General features: G+C 38.8%; 1 protein-coding gene across 1 annotated transcript; it reads left to right on the top strand.

The window, feature by feature from the left end:
* The first annotated feature begins 892 nt into the window (after nucleotides 1–892).
* Nucleotides 893–1,861, top strand: MC3R (melanocortin 3 receptor). Its single transcript, XM_036752434.1, has one exon. The coding sequence runs from the start codon at nucleotides 893–895 to the stop codon at nucleotides 1,859–1,861; it is 969 nt and encodes a 322-aa protein (XP_036608329.1).
* The last annotated feature ends 20,651 nt before the right edge of the window (nucleotides 1,862–22,512 follow it).

Raw genomic sequence — 22,512 nt, 5'->3', positions numbered from 1 at the left:
CATACTGTAGAGGACTGGCCAAGAGACCTCTGCAATGCATGTCTGGACTAACAGAGAAAAATCAAAGCTAACTCCAAAGTTATAAGCCTGAGAGACAAAGGGCTCTCATCTTCCTGTTGAATTCTAGACAAACTCATTGTTTGTCTTCAAGGACCGTCCGAGGCACTGATAAGCTAATCCAACGGGCTTTCCATCCAGCTGCATATCATCACTTGGGCAATATGCATTAGCACTATTATTATTGAAGAAAAATAGTCTGCTTCACCAATTGAGCAGATTATCCATTTGATCTGCAGAGGGCACCAGATAATTTCATTTTTTCCAACAGATGGGTAGGCATAGGGAATGTGGTACCTGCTGGTTGGGGCTGTCAGTCAGAAAGCTACCTGCTCTCTAAATGGTCATTTTGCTGCATGGAAGATTAAGTAGGAGTTGTTTCTCTTTTGTCATTGTGTATAAATCCATTGAGGTCTTTCTCCCTCCTGAAAACTGGAGCTGCAGCCGAAACTCCCCTGAGTTCAAGACCCCTTCCTAACCATGAAACCAACACTTGTATTTGGAATAACCAAAGACAGCAGCTTTCCCTTTCCTCAATTGGAAAACTGAAGAGAGGCTGAGAGTAAAGTGATTTAAGTACTGGAGAAAGACTGTCAACTGCTGCTTCTTCAGCTGAGAGAGATAGAGCACAGACAGAAGAAATATCAACAGCAAACTTCTTTACCCTTTCAGCCCAACGCTAACCTTTCTCAACATACTCTTTCCTGGAGAGGAACAAAACCAAAGATTGCTATCAATAAGCACCAAGAGAAAAAGCATCTTGAGAGAGATTTGTTTTCTAAGCCGACTGGACCCTGCACTGTTCCCTAGCTCTAATTAGCCCCCTTTGTTGGCAATGAATGCTACCGGCTCCCTCCTCTCTTCTCAGAGTCTGCTGTCAAAAGGTACGGAGGACATCAATGCCACCTTCCTCTTCAGCAACCAGAGCAGCCCTGGATTCTGTGAGCAGGTCTTCATCAAGTCCGAGATCTTTCTGACTCTGGGAATCATCAGTCTCCTGGAAAACATCCTTGTCATCTTGGCTGTGTTGAAGAATGGAAATCTGCACTCCCCTATGTACTTTTTCCTCTGCAGCCTGGCAGTGGCAGACATGCTGGTGAGTGTGTCCAATGCTCTGGAGACAGTGATGATTGTCCTCCTCACCAATGACTACTTGACCTTTGATGACCAGCTCATTCAACATATGGACAATGTCTTTGACTCCATGATCTGCATTTCCCTGGTTGCCTCCATCTGCAATCTCTTGGTCATTGCTATTGATAGATATATCACCATTTTCTATGCCCTGCGTTACCACAGCATTATGACAGTGAAAAAAGCCATCACCTTGATTGGGGCTATCTGGGTGTGTTGTTTCATCTGTGGCATCATGTTCATCGTCTACTCTGAGAGCAAGACTGTCATCGTGTGCCTCGTCACTATGTTTTTCGCCATGCTACTCCTCATGGCCACACTCTACATGCACATGTTCCTGTTTGCCCGGCTGCATGTCAAGCGTATTGCAGCACTACCAGCGGATGGAGTGATGCAGCAACATACCTGCATGAAAGGAGCTGTCACCATCACTATTCTACTGGGGGTGTTCATTTTTTGCTGGGCACCCTTCTTCCTCCATCTCATCCTCATCATCACATGCCCCACTAATCCCCATTGCATCTGTTATACTTCCCACTTCAACATCTACCTGGTCCTCATCATGTGCAATTCAGTCATTGACCCCCTCATTTATGCTTTCCGGAGCCTTGAAATGCGCAAGACCTTTAAGGAAATAGTCTGTTGTTGCAATGGTATAAGTTCAGGGTAGTGTTCCTCACGCTATTCCAGGGTGCTGAAATGTAAGAAATCACCTTTTAAATTCTTCTTCCTATAATCAGTGATAACATTTAGAAAGAAACTTTAAAGAGGTTTAAAAAATGTATCAGTTGTTTCTTTAAACTTCCTTTCATTTAAGAAAAAAAAGGAAATTCTTCTGAAAGGGAAAAGTGTACAGAAATTACCCTTTAAGTGGATTTGCATGGTGGTTACAACAGTAAAAATTACTATGTATCTCCTCAAGTGTCACTCCAAGAAATCCTTAAATTTAGAATGAGCTAGTCAAAATCTACTTTGGTTTCTAAACCCAGATTCTGTAGCATTTCCCTGTTAAACTGCTTCATTTCTATGTCATCAGATATCAGGGTAAAGGACTCACATTAACAGGTAAAAGGAGCTATAATCTCCTGAAAAACTAGACCTGTAACCACCTACCAAGTTCCTTTGGTACACTGTTGGAAATTAGACTTTGAATTTATTTAATTAAGGAGTAAGAGTTGCTGCTTTGTTATCCCTGATATGTGTGAGCCTTGAGCTATTTCAAGTAATATTTTCTAAGGTAAATTACCTCTTTGTGAAACATCAAGATGCTGATGCAGCTTCATGAACTAGCCTTGCAATGTAACAAGCTTCTGTATTAAATTAAAGGAATACTGATAAAAGCAAGCCAGTAGACTTTGGGTAAAGTCAAGGAGGTACCACTGGAAAATGTACTTTATTGACTCACTTTTTTGAGGCATGTGTTCTTCTTTTGTAGCTTTCTCCTTCTTTGCTTTTCTGATGTCTTTTAAAAAAAGAAAAAGAAAAAATGATGAGAAGGAGAGAATTTTCCTGACAAGTACATGAGCAATTGCTGTATTCATCCTCAAGACAATTTTGAAAACTGATGGCTTAACTCTTCAGGGCCTACTTCTGTTAGTCTCTAAACAGGTCAGAAATCTAGTTGCTTTCTAATAGTTTTCTGCTGAAAGTTACTGTGACTGAATTCATGTGCTACATTCTTGGTATCTTATATTGAAGAAAATGTGTTCTGAGTTGCCTTTAGCATAATTAGTTTTCCATGCACTGCTCCAAAGGGCATGAATTTCTTGAGTGTATTTCTTGAGTATGCTAAATAGCTGCTAAGTGAACCCTGACTTAACTGAGTAACCTCAGAGCCCTGTCCCTCCCTTCCTAAGATTCTGAAGCCTATCCTATTTAACTTCTGTTCTGTAATTCAATGTGTAATTACATTTTGCCTGTGATTAATACTTGTGTACTATGCTCTTACTGCATAAAAATGAATTTTTAGTATATCTGATATTTTACTTATTTGCCTTTAAACCTGTCTTGTGATACTGGTAAACTTATTTCATGCTATGCTTATTAGGCTTTCAAGTGATGAGAGGTATTTGATGATGATAAAATTAAAACAAAACTCCCCAATGTGTTCTATTTTAAATAAATTACCTGCAACCACTAATGTGCTTCACATGTGATTTTCATGATTTTGCAAACAGTCACCAGTGCCCAACTAACAAAAACACTCACTGTTGCATTTTGGCTGGAAAACATTACCGTAGAAACACTATTTCCTAGTCATCTTCCTGTTGTCCCAGGCATATGGGCACACGAGCAAATGTCATCCCCACTTTTTTTAAATGGAGACCCTTGAGTTACTGTGGTCCACACAAGAACACACATCAAATAAGTGTCAGAACTGGGAGTCAGTGCTATAAGAATTGAAATCAGAGTATTCCTATACTTATGTATATCTTTTGTTTAAAAAAAATACAGGTTGATAATAATGCCTTAAACTGCCATAAGGCTTTACTCTTTGGCAAATGCTTTCTCATTATCCCATTTGATCCTCACAATACCCTTCCAAGGTACAGAGGATTGTATAGCCCAGGCACCTTTCAACCATGGGTCCTCTGGAAAGCTATCCAAAGTTCAAAGTACCCTTTGGCTCAGTAACCACTTAATAAACCATACTTTACAAGTACCAACATTTCCTTTACCAGATCAACTAGATAACGTGGCAAAGGTTATTTAATTACATATAACAATTTAAGTATAATTAGGGATAGGGACTGGGTCTATGGTTTCATTAAATAAGGAATCACCTGGGTGAGGAAACTACACTTACAAATGTAGGTCAGCACCTTCTCTCTATTTTCTAGTCTTAGAGAATTGTCTAGACAGAAGTTAAGAAGTTAAGTGACTTATCAAGGGTCATATAGCTAGTATGTTTCTGAGGCAAGATTTAAACCCAGATCTTCTGCACTGCCTCTCAAACACAATTAAGTACAGCAAAGTAAAATTAGGTTCAATGGTGAGAAAGGAAAGTAATATCCAGATATAGCCATTATGTCAATATTAAGTAAAATTTGCTTGTTTTTTTTTTTAAAACAAGTCAAGAACAAAGAAAATCCCCTCCTTACATATGGTGGTACAGTTCCCCCCCTCCCCATTGCTACTTTATAGTTTATAAGGAGAACACATAGAGAGAACACATATGGCCAGGATAGTGCACCTCCTATCTCTGTAAAAGTATTAAAACAGAGGCCATCTCACCTGACTTTTGTGGTCCTCAGGACCAGAAAATCAACTTTCTCTTCCCTTGAAATATAATCAATATCCTCCTCTTCCTGTGAGTCATCAATATTTCATATATGTTCAACTATTATCTCTATATATGACTCCAAAATCTTTTTTTGTATTAAAGGCCTTTCAAGGTTTAATTTACTCTTTAGGCAAGTACAGACATAATACACATGTGAAAAATACATTCTTTATCACTCTGCACAAATCAAGATACAAGGCATTAATTGTTACATTAGATGAAGTCTTTGCCATTTCTTCAGGGTAGTGACTTTTTATAACTTCTCTGATGAACTGTTTAAGTGCAGTGAAATAATCCTGGCAGTGCTATATGTCATTATGAGTTCCATTAGGAAAAATTGTTAATCTCTTAGTCTGAGACAGAGAAAGTTCATAAAGATACTTCATCATTACTGGTGGAATTAACTGGTCTGAGAACCCGTAGATGCAAAGAGAAGGTATCCTGCACTGAGAGATTTTTCTGTAGGACAGGGATTTGGTTTTGTAGCACCACAAAGGAAGATGTCACATTAGAGAGAATATTACACACATTCCATTAATATGTGTACTCTGTCTCTATGTGTGTCCACTCCCATTACTCCTGAAATATAACACACCAGCACAGATAGTCCTGGCACCTCTTCAGGGACATGTTATGAGTCCTAAGTGCTAAGTAGCATCAGATCTTCTGGTCTGCAGTCTCAGTCTTGAGATTATGGATTTCCCAAGCTTTCTAGCAGAATCTCCAGATGAGGTCGGGCTCTATAGCTAGCTCCTATTCCCTAGTGGCCATCACAACTTCAGCATTTGTCAAGAAAGGGTCAGCCTCTGGAGTAAGCCCTTCTGTGTACCTCCTATCTGTGAAAAGCCCCATTAAAACAAAGCTCATCCCTTATTTCTCAGATATATAGAGAACTGGGTCAAATTAATAAGAATTCAAGTCATTCCCAGATAGATAAATGGTCAAAACACATAAACAAGCAGTTTTCCAATGAAGAAATCAAAGCTAGCTATAGTCATATGAAAAATATGCTCTAAATCACTATTGATTAGAGAAATGCAAATTAAAACAACTTTGAGGCACCACCTTATACCTACCAGACTGGCTAATATGACAAAAAAGGAAAATTATACATGTTGGAGAAGATGTGGGAAAATTGGAACACTAAGGAGTTGTGGTAGAGTTGTGAACTAATCCAACCATTCTGGAGAGCAATTTGGAACTATGGCGAAAGGGCAATCAAACTGTGCATACCCTTTGATCCAGCAATACCACTACTAGGTCCATATCCCAAAGAGATCATAAAACAGGGGAAAGGACCTACATGTACAAAAATATTTATAGCAGCCCTTTTCATGGTGGCAAAGAATCAGAAATTGAGGGGTTGCCCATCAATTGGGGAATGGCTGAACAAGTTGTGGTACATGAATGGAATGGAATACTATTGTGCTATGAGAAATGATGAGCATGCAGATTTCAGAAAAACCTGTGAAGACTTACATGAACTGATCCAAAAGTGAAGTGAGCAAAACCAGGAAAATATCATACACAGTAACAGCAACATTGTATGATGATCAACTGTGACTGACATAGCTCTTTTCAGCAGTACAATGATCCAGGACAATTCCAAAAGACTCATGATGGAAAATGCCATCCACACCCAGAGAAAGAACTGATAGAGTTCGAATGCAGATCAAAGTATATTATTTTCACGTTACTTTGTTCATGGTTTTTGTCCTTTTGTTCTGTTTCTTCTTTCACAACATGATGAATATGGAAATATGTTTAACATGATTGCACATATATGACCTATATCAAATTGCTTGCTATCTTAGGGATGAAGGAGAGGAAGGATGGAAGGAGGGAGAAAATTTGGAACTCAAAATTTTGTTAAAGATGAAAAATTAAAAATTCTCTTTACATATAATTGGAAAAAATACTATTTAATAAGTAAAAAAAAAATTTTCATGATGAAAAAAAGTTATCTTACTTGATTTTCCTGGTGCTCAGGAGAGTTGAATCAATTTTTTCTTCATTTAAAACATAATCAATATCCTCCTCTTCATAAAAGCCATCATAATTTCATACATGTTCAACAATTACCTCTATACATGACTCCAGCTCTAATCTCTCTCCTCACTGTCTATCTGCATATTACACAAGCATCTCAAATTCAACATGTCTAAAACAGAACTTATCTTTTATCCCCAAACTTTTCTCTCTTCCCAATTTCCTTATTTCTGTTGAGGGTACGACTGTCCTTCCAGGTACCCAGACTTGCAACCTAGAAGTCATCTTCAACTCTTCCCTCTCCCTTTCCCCCTTACATTCCATCCATTGCCAAATCTTGTCAATTCTACATCCACAGTATATCTTGCATCTGTCCTTTTCTCTTCATTCACACAGCCACCATTCTGGTCTGGGATATCACCACCTCTCACCTGAACTATTACAGTAACTTCTCAATTGGTCTCCCTGCCTCCAATAGCTCCACTATACAATCCATCCTTAATACACATGCCAAATTAATATTCTTAAAGCACAGGTCTGACCATGTCACTCCCTTGTTCAAGAAACTTCAATGACTCCCAATGTCTCTAGGAGAAAATACAAACCCTTTTCTCTGACTTTTTCACAATCGGATTCCAGACTAAGTTTCAAAGTTTGATTACGTTACTCCCCTTCACATACTCTGTTACATCCAAACTAACCTGCTTTCTATTCTCTATATGCAATGTTCTATCTTCCATCTCTTTTTCTGCATATATGCTGCCTTTAGTGCCTATGATATACTCATTATTCACCTTTACCTTGGAGAATCCTCAACTTCCTTCAAAACTCAATACAAGAGCCACCTTCTACAGGAAACCTATTCTTTTCCTCCCAGTTGATAGTGTTTCCCCCACTAACAATTACTTTATACTGTATTTCATACACTATACACAAGCTATTTACCCCAATAAAAATGTAACTTTTTTGAGGGTAGCATAGTCTCATTTTTGTATTTCTAGTGCCTAGCACAGTGCTTGGCACATTGTAAGCACTTATTAAATGCTTTTTGAATGATTGAACCTAGCTCTACTATTGGTGGGTGGACATTTCTAGGCATTTATTTTCAGTCAGTGTCTAGTTGATTGTTCATCATCCTATGCCTCTTTATTGCTATGGAGTTCAATATACTCCCCTATAGGCAACAGGATACATGTTGTTTTAACAGGGTACCGAGTTCTCCTGGATTATCTTGAAATCTGACAAAATGTTCAACCTTGCAACTGCTTTTCCCTGTGGCATGGCTTTTCCTGGTCTATTATCTCAGATTATCCCTAGGCACTAAAGCCCTGGCTGGACTCCCTAAAAGGAAACTCAAAACATGTTTGTTCCTCTCTAAGCTCCTTTGAGTTAAGGTCATGGAAAGAAAATAGGGCTCCTTGAGTCAGTCTCTTAGCCAAGAGACATTGTGGCATTGCAGTTTAGCATCCTTTCCATCTTCCAAGACTACAAAAAACAAATCAATAGGTTAGTGTGACATTCATCCAGACATCGGTAAGTGTGGGGTGAAGTCTATGGCATCCTTTTTGCTAGTATTATGTGAAGGTACTAGAATGCCATGTTAACTCTGCTGAACCTTCTGATTGGATTATAGGGGCCCCAGCACTTTCACTAGTGTACAATTAAAACACTCAGGCTGTGGGTCTTCTTAATGTTGGTGAGATCTACCTCCAGACTTCTTGGTTCCTAACAGTAGAATTCCCAAAATTTAGTTCATATTCTCATGTGATAGAAGTCTGGTGCCCTGCATGTCTCAGAATGCCTTTATGCCTTGGGGGATTTTATGATGGCTTTGGAAACACCTGCAAGATAGAACATCTGAATTCACATTAGTCTTCTCTGGTCAAAAATGCAGAGTAAACTCAGTTGGATTGGTGATGCTAATCAACTTTGTCAGGTAGTGTTCAACATAGTACTAGTCAAAATGTCAATGAGTTATTATCTGCCCAGATGCGGAACTGAGCTCCACACAGTCTCAGAACCTCTCAGTTACATTTCAAAGCCAGGAATCCTAATTTATATGGATGGTAATGTCTCACTGTCAGTAAGCCCTCTCCTGGAAAATAGAATAGGCTTCTAGTAACTGCACTCTGGTATAAGACTGGTTCCAAGCCCTCTAGATCAGTATCAATATGTAACAAAGGACTTTCTTGTATGTGTGAGGTAGGTGATCAAATCCTTTAATGCTTGCTCAGATTTTTTCTCCCAACAACCTTCAAAGGGTACTTGTCCAGATTGCCATTCCTCCTTTTGTTTCCAGATCTTGTCAACTATTGAGAAGATCACCCAAGAGACTTAGCAATAATGACGTGAACATTCACAAAACTCCAATGACAACCAATAAATCTTCAACTTTTGAAAATTCTTTGGGCATGGCCAGTTGACAAACAGTCCTATCTTTTCAAGCTCAGTTTTCCCTCCCTACTATATGACCCATGTGCTTGATAGAGCCTGGAATTAATAACTGACAAGCTTCAAACTGGCATTTCCAGTCATCTCAGCACTTTCATCTTCATGGTCCTCTAATGTCTCTCTAAATATGATTAAATTGTTCAGTCATTTGAGAAGCATTTGTTAAGCACCTACCTTGTAATAGTTATCTTTCCTCAAGAAGCTTATGTCCTACAAAGCTAAGGACAGGGGGATAGGGAATGGGGGATGGAAAGAGAGACACAACACATACACAGATAAGTAAATACGACATTGATACAAAGTATTTTAGGAGCACAAAGCATGAATGAAGAAAGACCTTCCAAGGTTCAAGAAAATGGAAGTTCCAGCAGCTGTGGAGGGGATTTAACTGCACAGGCAAGCAGTTCTTAAGCAAGGCCTCTCAGCAGGTCACAAGCTGGACGTCTACCTATATCTCAGTATTTGCTGTGACTGGTTTCACCCAAGAAATGCAACCAGAATTAGACATAGTTAGGCGTTATTAGAAAGAAAATTCAACTAGGAGACATAAGATCTGAGTTTTTTATCTCTCATCTGGTCATTCAACTATACACACACACAGTAAACATATGTACACATGCATGCATATATACATGTATATAGGGTGCTGAATATGTATGCATATATATTTATGTGTGTGTGTATATATATATATATATACACACACATGTAAATTGTACATTCATAGTTGTTTGCATGTTGCCTCTCCCATTAGACTGTGAGTTCCTTGGGGTAGGCACTAGTTTTGTTTTGTTTTGTTTTGTTTTCTGTTTTTGTGGGGTTTTTTACCTTTCTTCTTTTAGCACTCACCATAGTACCTGGCACATGGTAAGTGTTTAATAAATGCTGTTGACTTGGCTTGGGTTAACAGCCTTTTTTCCTTGAGTTATTTTACTCGATAATTAAATTTAAGATGTTTGAAATGAAATATCCATGGAGGAACATAACGAACAAACTGTGCTACTGTAGGAATGAACTGTAAAAATCTAGTTATTTGACAAGATAATGAAAGGCAAAAAAAAAACTATGATATTAAGGAACAAGTTGCTAACTTCTAAAGTGTCCCATTCCATTTCTGGATGACATTAATTGTATCATAGGCACTTAAAGATTATTCATTTTTATCAGATGAAACCTGCCTCCTTGTAACTGCCCCTAGTTTCTAAGGCCAAGCCATCTTCTCTTGTATATAATCCTTCAAATATTTGAAGAGCTTTAGGTTTCCCATTTGGTCTCTCCTCTGGTATAAACATTTCCATTTCTTCCAATTGATTCACATATCATCTCACCTTGCTAGCTATTCTCTTTTGTGCCCACCCCTCCTAAACCCTCTTGAAGTTGCCTGATTGATCATCCAGCTATACTAACTCTTAGAGGTAATTCAAGTCACGGACCACCTACCTTTTCTACAACTCATTGAAAAGTGGAAGCAGACAGAAATTCTATAGCTCATGTGCTCATAATGATAGAATACTACTGGATAAATGCAAGCTATCTTTTTCTAATCTTCCTCTACCATGAGAATCTGATAGCCTCTACTAGGCAATGCTAAAGAATATCCTCTACCTGCTAGGAAGTCCAAAACATCTTGAACATACGGCACAGTGTACTGATCTACCTTTAAAGCCTATTTATTTATACACATATGCTGAGCCACAGCTAGAAATTCCAGAGACCAGGACAAGAATTCAAAAATATAACCCATCTCAAATAGTATAAAACAGCACTTCGATACAGCCTTTAAAGCAAATTAAGTTGGGGAGGGGATGCACAAAGTGAAGAGACTTCAAACTTTGGGGCAAAAGGCTTGGTAGGAAGAAATACTCAAGGTCACTACCCTGTATCTGTCACTGTGGGCAGATACCCCAGGACACTAACTGTTCTGGGGAGGCTGCCTCTGAGGTAGGGAGAAGGGGAAACCCAAACAAACAATACTCCCCTGGGACGCAGCTACCAAGGAAAAATGCCTATCATCTGGTAGCTTCCTACTTTAATTATTTTTGCTAACTAGGGACTAACTCCAGCTATTTCTAATGCGTTATAAAGGATGGCATCCTGAAACAAAGCTCTGGCTGTCCCAGTTAATCCACCACTTTCCTTTATAGTCTAATTCCATATCACCATTATGAGAACAATCTATATCTCTTCATCATTTCATCAGAAACCCTATATTTCTTCAAACTTTGATTTTACCTGTTTTGCTTATATAAATATTCTTTTTTCTGCCCCTTATACAGTGACCCAGGACTCTTGTTGACCCTGCCTACAGAACAGCATCAGATTTATGAGTTAAAGACCCACTCTGTTAACCAACTAATTTGTTTTATTGCCTGCCTACCCCCCTCTATTCTTCAGTATTAACAATATAGCATTTTATCTAGGATTATAGAATGATAATATAATTATCATTCTATATATAATATAGTATATATATTATAATTATAACTTTGGTATCTCATTTGATCCTCACAATAACTGAGAGGTAGGTAGATAATCCTCATTTTACAGATGAAGAAACTAAGGCAAACAGGTTAAGTGACTAACCCCAGGTCACAGAACTAGTAAGGTAGTGTCTGTGTGACTAGTAAATATCTGCAGCTGGATTAGAACTCAGGTCTTCCTGACTTCAGGCCCAGCACTCTAGCCATTGTGCTACCTAACTTCCCCAGTAGATCAATGTGTCAACCTGAAATAAGTTCTCTTAATACCCAAGGACCTGTGCTGGACCCTGAGCCAATCAAGCTTTTTATCAATGATCTGGATAAAAGGACATGTAATTTATTCATCAAATTTGTAGATGACAAAATGCTAAAAGGGATAGCAAACATGTTGAATGACAGATTCAGTATCCAAAAAAGATTTGAGTAGGCTAGAACTATTGAACTTTGAAAGCTGTCATGGAAGACATATTTGACTTCTTTTCCTTGGCCAAGAGGACAAAAGAGCATGGATGAAAACACAGAGAGTAATTTGGGGGCTTATTGCAAGAAAAACTCTAATAATTAGAGCATCCCCAAAAGTGAAATAGGTTGCCTTAAGAAATAGTGTAGTCTCCATCATACGTCTTCAACCTAAGGGTAGATGGCCATTTGGTGAATGTGCTGTAAAAAGGGATTTTTATTCATACATTTTGGACTAAGACCCCTGTCAACTCTAAGATTCTGTGATCATAGAAATGCCCCTGTCTCAGGGATATTATGTTATTTTTGTTGGTTGACCCTAAGATGTCTGAGTTCTTCCTTTCTACTTCTTATACTTGGGTTCAAAAAATTTCCTGCATAGGCAGATTTCAGAAAATCCTGGAAAGACTTACATGAACTGATGCCGAATGAAGTGAACAGAAGCAAGGGAACACTGTACACAGTAACAGCAACATTGTATGATGACCCACTTTATTAGACTTAGCTTTTCTCAGTAATGCATTGATCTAAGACAATTCCAAAAGATTCATGAAGGAAAATGCTATCCACATGCAGAGAAAGAATTGTGGAGTCTCAGTGCAGATTGAAGCATACTATTTTCTCTTTTGGTTTGTTTGTTTTTTCTTTCTCATGGTTTTTCCCTTTTGTTCTGATTCTTCTTTCACAACATGAATATGGAAATATGTCTAATATGATTGTACATGGATGGCCTATATCAGATTGCATGCCATCTTGGGGAGGGGGAGGAGAAGGAGAGGGGAAAATTTAGAACTCCAAATCTTATAAAAGTGAATGTTGAAAACTAAAAATAAATAAATATTTAAATTCCTGCATAAACACAAGATTGCCACATAGTAGTTCATATAAAAAAGATTCAAAAGTTTTAAAATATTTTCCTATTGCCAAAGAAAACCACCTGTCCTTGAAGAAAATGTTTTGTCTCTACTGTCTTTCCTCTTACATCAACTCTGACTAGGATCATCAGACTGGCACAAGTTTAGAAAAGAATTAGATGAAAGGAAAGGAAGGCATCAATTGTAAACCTTTTCAAGCAGTTGCAAGTCTCCTTTTAACCCCTTCATGAAAGAGAGGAGAGATATAGCAGAATTGCAAGTGAAGGTGGACAGATCAAGTGAGAGTTTTTTGAGAATGAGGGAGACATGAACATGGTTTAGGCAATAGAGTAGTAGCCAATAGACAGGGAAAGATTGAAAATTAGTGAGGGTGAGAGGCGAAATCTGCAAGAAAAGGTGAGATAGAAGAGGATTACTTGTAGAGGGGTTTGCCTTAGTAAGGAAAAGAGCTACACCTTAACATGAAATGGCAGTGAAATAGGAAATAGTAATAGAAGGCATCCAGGTGATGTGAGGTGAGAATGAGGAACAAAGAAGGAACTCTGGGCAAATGGCCTCAATTTTTTCAGTGAAATATGAGGCAAGGTTCTCAGTTGAAAGGGAGGGAAGAAAGGGAACTATGGGAACCTTGAAGAAGTAGGAAAAGGTTTTGAAATGCTGCTGTGATAAGTAGGATATAGAATCAATTAGGGAGATGTAAAAGGACTACCCAGTTTGGATTATATAACAAATGTGTATGGACACAGCCCAGTTTTGTAATTTTCTCCAGCTTTATTCAGTAACACATGAGTAGGAGCAGTGTGAAGGCAGCCAATAGTGTGAGTAATCCAAGACAGAGACTTGACAGGACATTTTCCTGAAATGTAGAGCTGAGTCTCATTTCCCATACATACAAGGTCAATAATATTCCTCTTCAGGCTTCACTCTTGAACCTCAAAGAATAAAAGACTCATCATAATTTTTGACTGACTACATAACTGTTCTTGCTCAAAAAAAATATTTTGCATGTAAAAAAAATGTAAAGCTGACTGTATCACTGCCCTAGTCAATAAACTCCGATGGCTCCCTATGACCTCTAGGAACAAACATCAGTCCCTCTGTCTTTTAAGCCCCTTCACAACCTGGCCTCAGCCTTTCTTTCCAAACTCCATCCTTCCTGTACTCTAAGTCTACCGAAACTGGCTTTCTGTTCCTCCCATAGGATACTTCATTTACCATGTCCTTTGAACTGTCTGTTCCCCATACCTGGAACACACGAACTGCTCACACCCACCTTTTTTAATCTTTTCTCCTTCAAAATTCTGTTCAAGAACCACTCTCTACTTGAAGCCTTTCCTGATTTCCACTCCCCAGCAGCTAATGCCTTCACCTACCAAGAAAAATATTAGCTTGTATATATTTCATGCATATTTTGTATCTACTTAAGTACACAAAAATTTTTCACTTTCTTCTCTATAAGATTTTACAAGCTTATATTTTAAAGTAGTGTTGCCCTCAGCTGCCCAAATAGAAAGTAAGCCCCTTGTATCTCCAGAGGCTGACACATAGTAGATGCTAAATAAATGCTGGATGATTGATTGACCTTTTGAGAGTCTTTATTCTACCTGCAAAGCATTTGAGAGTACCAAGTCACCTCCACCCCACAGCAATGCATCAGAGTAGGACTTTATTCACAGTGCAGTTATGAGCTATTTATCTGTTGCTTTAGGACCAAACTATCTCAATCCAATATAGCATACCAGCAGATTATCTGAAGGATACAAATTTCTGGTGGGCAATAGCTCTGAAAAACTCTCCAGTAAGTTGGAGAGAGGTTGTGATTAGAGTCAGTTGAGAGAGTACTCCCATCAATGAAATTTCTGAGCTGGAAAGTATTAAAATAAGTATTCCTTCTAATAAGCCCATTATCACCTCCTATTATTCATCAATATAGATGTAATTTTCTGTTCCCATCTCCCAGAGCCTTAGTGATGAATGTCATTTTAAGCACATTGAAATAATGAAAAAGGAGGAAGCTCAGGGTTATACTAAAGAGCCTCAGATCAACTATAATCCTGAAGAATACATCCTCTTCTTAATGAGGATGTTTCCTGGTTATTTGTAAAAGGGATGCAGCAAAGGATAAACATTGCCACTCTATGTTCTTTCACAATGTGTTTAAGATATTATTTCATCTATGCAAGGAACTCCCCTTACCCATGTGTATTGGTAATTAAGGTGGGACTCCCTAATCCTGCAACACAAATTGGCCATTGGACTTTTGAAACTGGATATTCTATAAGCAGTTCAAACTCAACATACCATAGACTGCCAATGGCACAACAACAACAACCATTACTGATACAAGAGATTGGGAAGGCTGGGTAGAGAGGTCCCTAGCCACTGGTGGGCTCCAGAAAGTTTTCATGTAGAAGGTGGAATATTTGTTGATTGGGTGATCTTCCCAAAGCTGCTAATGGCTAGGTAGAGATGTGGAACCTGCAGCCTCGAGGCCACATGTGTCTAAGTCCAATAATATATTTCTCTACCTCACTGTGCCTCAATATTCAGAGTGTAACTCTGGAACCTTTGTGGGGAGTGAGGTTAATTCCTTACAATCCAAGTCTAATACCTAAAAACATCAGAGTTGTAACCACATTACTCCATCATACCAGGATCAGCTTACATCAAATGGAGACTTGGGCCGATAAGCTCTATTAATTTTTTTTAACATAGCCCCATTTAAATTTCTCCCCCCAGTTGCTCTAGGCTTCCATAGGACAACTGCTTGTTGTCAGAGCAACTTTGGTGGCATTCGTTCTAGCCTCTCTTGCCTCAGGGAATCTTCTTACATGCCCTAAGAAGTGCTCTTCTCCCAGTCCTCCAGCAGAGCCTCTAATTTACATTTTTGTCATTCTATTTCCCACTTCCTAACCCAGCCTGAGACATTCTTTTCTCTCCTCCTCAAGGCCATAACCCACAGAATAATTGCCAAGTCAGAGAGGCCATCAGCTTAACTAACCAAATCATTTTAAATTACACAAGGGTGAATTCTCCAAATACATCTCTTTATCATCAGAGAGGAAGAAACAAAGAGCACCCGGCATGCTATCTTGGCAACATATGAGCTTAATTGGCTTAATATCATTAATATGTTGTCAGCTATGATCTCAAATTGCTATTCAAGTTTTTACTTCACTTCCTGACCATCTATTGGAGGTATGGGTGACTGACCCACATAAAAAACATTTGAGAACTTTGCAGAAAATGCCAATGAATGAATGATGAATGTGCTTTTAGAGGCAGAGTCTAGGAAACAGAAGACATGGATGTATGTCAATATCATGGTGCAAAGGCCAAATGGTAGCCTCTAAATATGCCTCATTTTGAGTTGTCTTTTATATGCAGATGACTCCCTAATCCTGCAACACAAATTGGCCATTGGACTTTTGAAACTGGATATTCTATAAGCAGTTCAAACTCAACATACCCAAAGCAAAACTAATCTTTCCCCCCCCAAAAACCCTACTTTTCTCCTGAACTTCCTGATTACTACCAAAGGCATTGCCATCCTTCCACTCATAAAGGCTCTCAATTTCACTGTCATCCTTTACCCCTCACTCTCCCTCATCCCATATATCCAGTCGTTGCCAAATGTTATCATCACTAACTCCACAACAATTTTAATATTCTCTCCACTCACTGTGATACCACCTAAACTTTAATCCTCATCTCTCAGCTGGATTTTTGCCTTAGCCTTCTAATTGAACTCCTTGCCTGAAGTTTCTCCTCATTCTAGTCCATCCTCCACAAATCTAAAGTAATTTTCCTAAAATGTAAATCTGATCATGTTACCTCCCTCCGGAGTCAACTTCAGGATCAAATATAAAGCCCTTTGTTTTCCACATAAAGCTCTTCCCAACCAGGCCTCTTTCTACCTTTCCTGTTTTCTTCACATTACTCTCCTCTGTGAATTGTTTTCTAGACATGCTGCTCCACACACATTTACTCTTTTATCTCCCAACTCTGGGGTCTCTGCATTAGCTGTCCCTTATGCCTAGAATTCCCTCCCTCCTCACTATCACTTACCAGAATCTCTGATTTCCTTGAGTCACTCTCTACATGAAGCTCTTCCTGATCCTCCCAATGGCTGGTACATTCCCTTCCAAAATGCCTGATATTACACATACACACACACGTATATGTATATGTGTATATGTCATATAGTCTATGTCATATAGTATATGCTTGTATATGTTAATGTTGTCTCTCCTAATATAATGTGAGCTCCTTGAGGCCAGGGACTGTTTCACTTTTGTCTTTGTATCCCTAGTACTTAGCATAGTAGCTGCCATATAGCAGGTGGTTAATCAATACTGTTACTTGGGGTTTTTTTTAAGTTCAGTTGAATTGAATATAATATTTAACAAAATGGCTCCATCATCCTGCCTACAATCCTGGCTCCAAGGTGGTCATGCCTTAAACTCCCAGGTCCCATGAGGATCACCTCTAGCACCTAAAACTAAGGGGGACAAGCAATACAGAGCAGAAATAAACACCCCTAGGTTCATTTCTTGGAGCCAGAGTAAAAGAGGGAGAGCAAGGTAAGAAGACCTTCCACTCTTGCTGGTTCAGTTCATAGCATCCATGTTGTAGGTGAACAATGACCTTCACCCCCTAGATGAAGCAAATAAGAGTGCCTCAAAAGAGGCATGCAGGGGGGAAAAAAAGCAAATTTTAAAGACACAGACAGCTAGTGGAAGAAGGCCACACACCCCTATGCAGTAGATCAGGGCTGTCCAAAATGTGGCCCACGGGCCACATGCGTCCCCACAGAGCGATTTTATGCAGCCCATCTGTGGGTTTTAGTTTTCACGAGCGAAAAAATTAAATAATAATTAGCATGGAATGCATGTTAGATTTTTTAATTCCTTCACTAATAAACAATCTCATTGATGTTAATTTTCTTTGGTGTTTTTAGGCAGTATTATGGACAGAACATATCACACGGAATTTTCAATCGATCTGTGGGATGCAGTCTGTCTGTATGATGCAGACTAGGCAGTATGCACCTACCTTTATACTGTTGTGTGGTTGCTTTGTTGTTTTATGTTTGCTTTTGCACTTCACACCTTCGCCTGTCGTATTGATGGCGTGAGTTCCCCCACTTTCTGTTAGTGTACTGTATTTTTTTATTCTGGGTGCAGCCATCGAATAATTATTTTATTTTAATGTGGCCCTAAGATAACCTTAGGTTGGACAGCCCTGTAGTAGATGATGCAGAGGCCAACATGTCAGGCAGTCTAAACATACTCCAAAGGCCCCTCAGGTCCCTTCCGTGTTTGGCAATCTGGGCATACCCAGACAAGGCTGGGGTTACATATTTTCTCCTATTTGAAATTTGTCACTTGCAGAGATGATTTTTTTTTTTAGCAATCCTTATCTCAAATTGAGAACTGTTCTCTATGGTCTCTGAGAAGGTATAAGCAATGTCCTTTCACTTGCTTCCTCAGGGCTATATAGTAAAGTCTCAAACATCATAAACTGAGTTCCTCCACTCCAAGTCCAGTCAGGACTCTACCAGTTTCTTATGCATTTTTTCAAGGAAGTAGTAATGGTACTCAAAGACAATAAAGTTGAGATAAGTGGCTGGACCCAATCAAGTTCAAACCAAAGCTGTGCTGGAAGTGATGTCATTTAAAAGACACTAAGGGATTCATTTCCATGAGATCTCAAAGGGGAGAAAATTTCAAAAGAATGGTATTATTACCAAGATGACATCAGCCAACTAATGACCCACATGCCTACTTTCTCATCTCAATAAAGTATGAGAATGGTCTATACAAATATCAAAAGTATCCTTGATGAAAAAAATTACAGCCCAATCCAATCCAAAAAGTTTGTAATAAACATTTACTACATGCAAAGTGTTGGACTAGGCCCAAGGATGGGCCCTGGAGATATAAAGACAAAATGAAAATCTGTCCTGACCCTCAAAGAGCTAGTTCTATGATTCTACAATTCTATCATCTACTGCAGGGGAAAAAATACATGTTAATAGATATATATGTACATGATAATTGGAGGAGTAGGGGGAGGAAGAAGAGGAAATGAGCCCTAACAACTATTTGGCTCAGGAGTAGCTTCTGAAGAAGATGGAATCTGAGATGGGCCCAAAGAAAACTAAAAATTTTAAGATGTGGTGATTAAGAGCATTCTAGATATGGGGCCAGTCAGGGTAAGGATTACCACTCACTATTTCAGGAAAGCCCTAGTCATATTTCAATTTACTTCATACTTTTATGCTATCTCCTCTTTATAAACCACTTTTAAGTTTCCTTTCTATACCTTCCTGCTTTCTCCTCCCTCAATTCTGAACTTTTATTAAATCAACTTTTCCATTGTTCCTGGTTGGGATGTGACAATCAATTCTCCAATGGCTTCATTTACTATCCTTGTAACTTTCTTGGGTAACCACTCCCTTTTGTATGTTGTTTTCCCATTAGAATGTAAGTTTCTTGAGACATAGAATGGTTTTGCTTTTGCATTTCTATCCCTGGTGCTTACTTAGCACAGTGATTGATACATAATAAACATTTAATAAATGGTTTTTCTTTTGTTCATTCTGTCATCCAGTCTTGAGAGGTAGAACTCTAGTCTCAGAGAGACTTAAAAACTCAGCCTTTTCCATTCTGAGATAACTCTAATTATTAGGAATGCTTTTCCTTAAAAGGAGCCAATTTCTGACTTCCAAATACTGATCTTCTGGGGTCAAGAAGAATAAGACTAGTCCCCTTCTGCCTAACAGTCCATTAAATTTAAGGCTATGACTGTATTTCTCCCCAAGCTTTCTCTTCTTCAGGAAAAAACATGTCCAACTTCTGTAATCATGCTTGTATGACATACAGTCAATCCTCAATTTTCACAGGGTAACATTCCTAGAAAAGAATATGAAAGTCAAAAACACTAATATTGACACATTGAACCTATGGGAAATAGAGGGTTAGGTTCCTGTGACCACCAAAAAATATAATCTTTTACTAAATATTGCTGAAAATGCACTTTTTGCATACAATTCTTTATAACAAAACATTAATTCTGATAATAAGCATTGTCCCCATTATAGGTACCATGAAATAACCCATAAAATGCAGCACAAAAACTATAGTTGGTAACATGCAAGACATTTTTTCTCACTAGTAATTCCCTAGAATTTTGTGACTATTTGTGCTAACATCTCAATAAAAAATTTGATTTTGGACAATATTCACTTGTTATAACACATGAAATCTACAGTACCATAAATAATGCACAGCAAATAAAAATTTTAAAACTAAAATATTTTTCAACCTGAATCTTATATTCCACTGCCAACCAGATGGCAATGTGAGGACATTGTACTGTATACTATACTGCTGTAAACTTCTCTACCTTGGCTGCCCTGTGAAAACCAAGAGGTTGCTGGCACTTTAGTTTCTCCAGACCAGTTGGCCAGCACCCCAGCATGGTCAGTTCCATGTGCTCCCCAGCCCCTTTGGAGGGCTCCAGCAGTGCTAGAGGCAGAGCCAATGAGCTTCTCAGAGAAAGTGCCTCCCCCTCCTAGCTAAACACCCCAGCCTATGCAGCTGTGTTCTTTTCCTCCTTCACTGTCCCTGTACACAGAAGAGTTTGGCTCAAAGCTAAGCTTGAAGCAGCCAAAGGAGGCAACCAAGTTTTGCCCCTAGCAACTTCTCCATTTGTTCAGAAGACTCCAGGACTGACATGGTCTGACATCGCCTTTGACATGCAGACCCTCTGTCTCTACTGGGCATAGCTGAGAATATGAGAGTACACACGGTTGACAACACAAAAGTGAAAATAAGGTTACTAACAAAATCATGAGAATGCTTGAAGGCAGAAAGTTAAACTTGTCAATGTTGAAGTTCAACTGTAGTTTTGAATTTCCTCACCCTCTTGTTCACTATCTTATGGATGCACTCTAGTTTGTTCACGTCTCTTCTAAAATGTGGTGCCCAGAACTGAACACAATATTCCAGTTGTAGGCTAAACAGGGCAGGACATAGTAGGATTATATCTACCACCTTCCTCATTCTGAATTTACTTCGCCTTTGTAAAGGCATCCTGAGATCAAATGTACTTCTTTAAAAATTCCTTCTAGACATGGTTCCCTTATATCTGGTCCTTGTGTAGTTTTAAACTCAATGGCAAGTCTTTGTAGCTAACCCAATTAAAGTTCATTTTATTATAGATTGATTACCTGTCCTTTTGAGGTCTCTTTAGATCTCGGTTCTATCATCTATCCCTCTGCATTAGCAACCCCTTTCAGTTTCACCTCATTTGAAAATGACAAGTATGCCATGTGAGTCCTTATCCAAGTCTCCCACAAAAATGTTGAACATAACCAGGCTTAGGACAGAATGCTCAGAGACTTCACTAGAGAAATCCCATTCACGGGCATCATTGCAATGACCACCAGCCCTGGCTCTAAATATTCTGAATTTAATCAGCTGTACTAATTATCCAATTTACTTTTTTCCATCTTGCCCATAAGGATAACACATGGGTGCGATTCTATCGAGTGCTTTGCTGAAATACAGGCATATTCTTTATGATATTTTCCTGATTTTTGAAAGAACTTTCTCCAGGAAAAAAAATCAGACCAGTTGGGCATGAATTGTTCTTAATGAGCCTGTTTGTAACACCATGTTATATAACTGCCAACTGGTAGGAGAGAGTGCCTTTTCTGTATATGGGAATTTTTGTTATTACTTACTTTGCTGTGTTGCTAAATCACAAGTCCTTTGTTTGAAACTAATTTGTCTTCTTGTTGACTCAGTGAAAGAGAGCACATTGGTGATGGTTTGTGACCTATGGTTTTGATAGGAGGCTGAACCACAAAGTTCTTGAACCTTGGGTAACTTTCTGGTAGCCCAAATGTGAAGGGGACCTAAGGTGCTACACAAGCCTAGAGGAAAACCTGCTCAAATACTTCTGCTATAGAAGGCCATCTATGAGAGCCTGTTTGTTCCCTTGTTATCCTTGATTCTTACCTCTACCTCACCCCATCATATCCAATCACATGCCAAGTTTGTTGATTTCTTCTCCATTGCATAATTCAAATTAGTTCCTTTCTGTCCACTCCTTCTGTCCACCAACCCAATTCAGAAACACAATACTTCTTGTCTTGACTACTATAATAGCCAGTATTGTACTCACAGCTTCCAACATCTCCTATCTCCAATCCATCCTCTACTCACTTGTCAAAATAATTTTCCTAATGGCCATCTGGTCATGTCACTCCTCAGTCAAAGAAACTTCAATGGCTCCCTTGTGTACCAGGATAAAATATACAATCCTTGATCTAGCATGAAATGCCCTTCTGGCTCTCGTCTATATATCTAAACTTCTTGCACGTCATCCTCTTTCTAAACAGTCTACATTTCAGCCAAATGAACCTATTGAGCTATTCCTTTGTCTCTGTATCCGTGCACTGACTGGCCCCATATCTAGAACGTTCTTCATTGCCACTTCTTAGAATTCTTAGTTTTCTTTAGGCCCATCTCAGATTTTATCTCCTTCGGAAGCTACTCCAGGCACTGGGCTAAGTGCTTTTACAAATATTATCTCATTTGATCCTTACAGCAACCCCTACAAGGGAGATGCTATTAGCCCCATTTTTAAAGGTGAGGAAATTGAGGCAAACAAGTTAAGCAACTTACCCAAGGTTGTTCACAGCTACTAAGTATCTGAGGTCAAATCTGAACTCAGGTCTTCCTGATTTCAGGCCCAGCACTCTATCCACTAT

The sequence above is a fragment of the Trichosurus vulpecula genome, chromosome 3, assembly GCF_011100635.1.
Source record: "Trichosurus vulpecula isolate mTriVul1 chromosome 3, mTriVul1.pri, whole genome shotgun sequence".
Taxonomy (NCBI): Eukaryota; Metazoa; Chordata; class Mammalia; order Diprotodontia; family Phalangeridae; genus Trichosurus; species Trichosurus vulpecula.
This window is presented reverse-complemented; position numbering and strand designations above follow the sequence as displayed.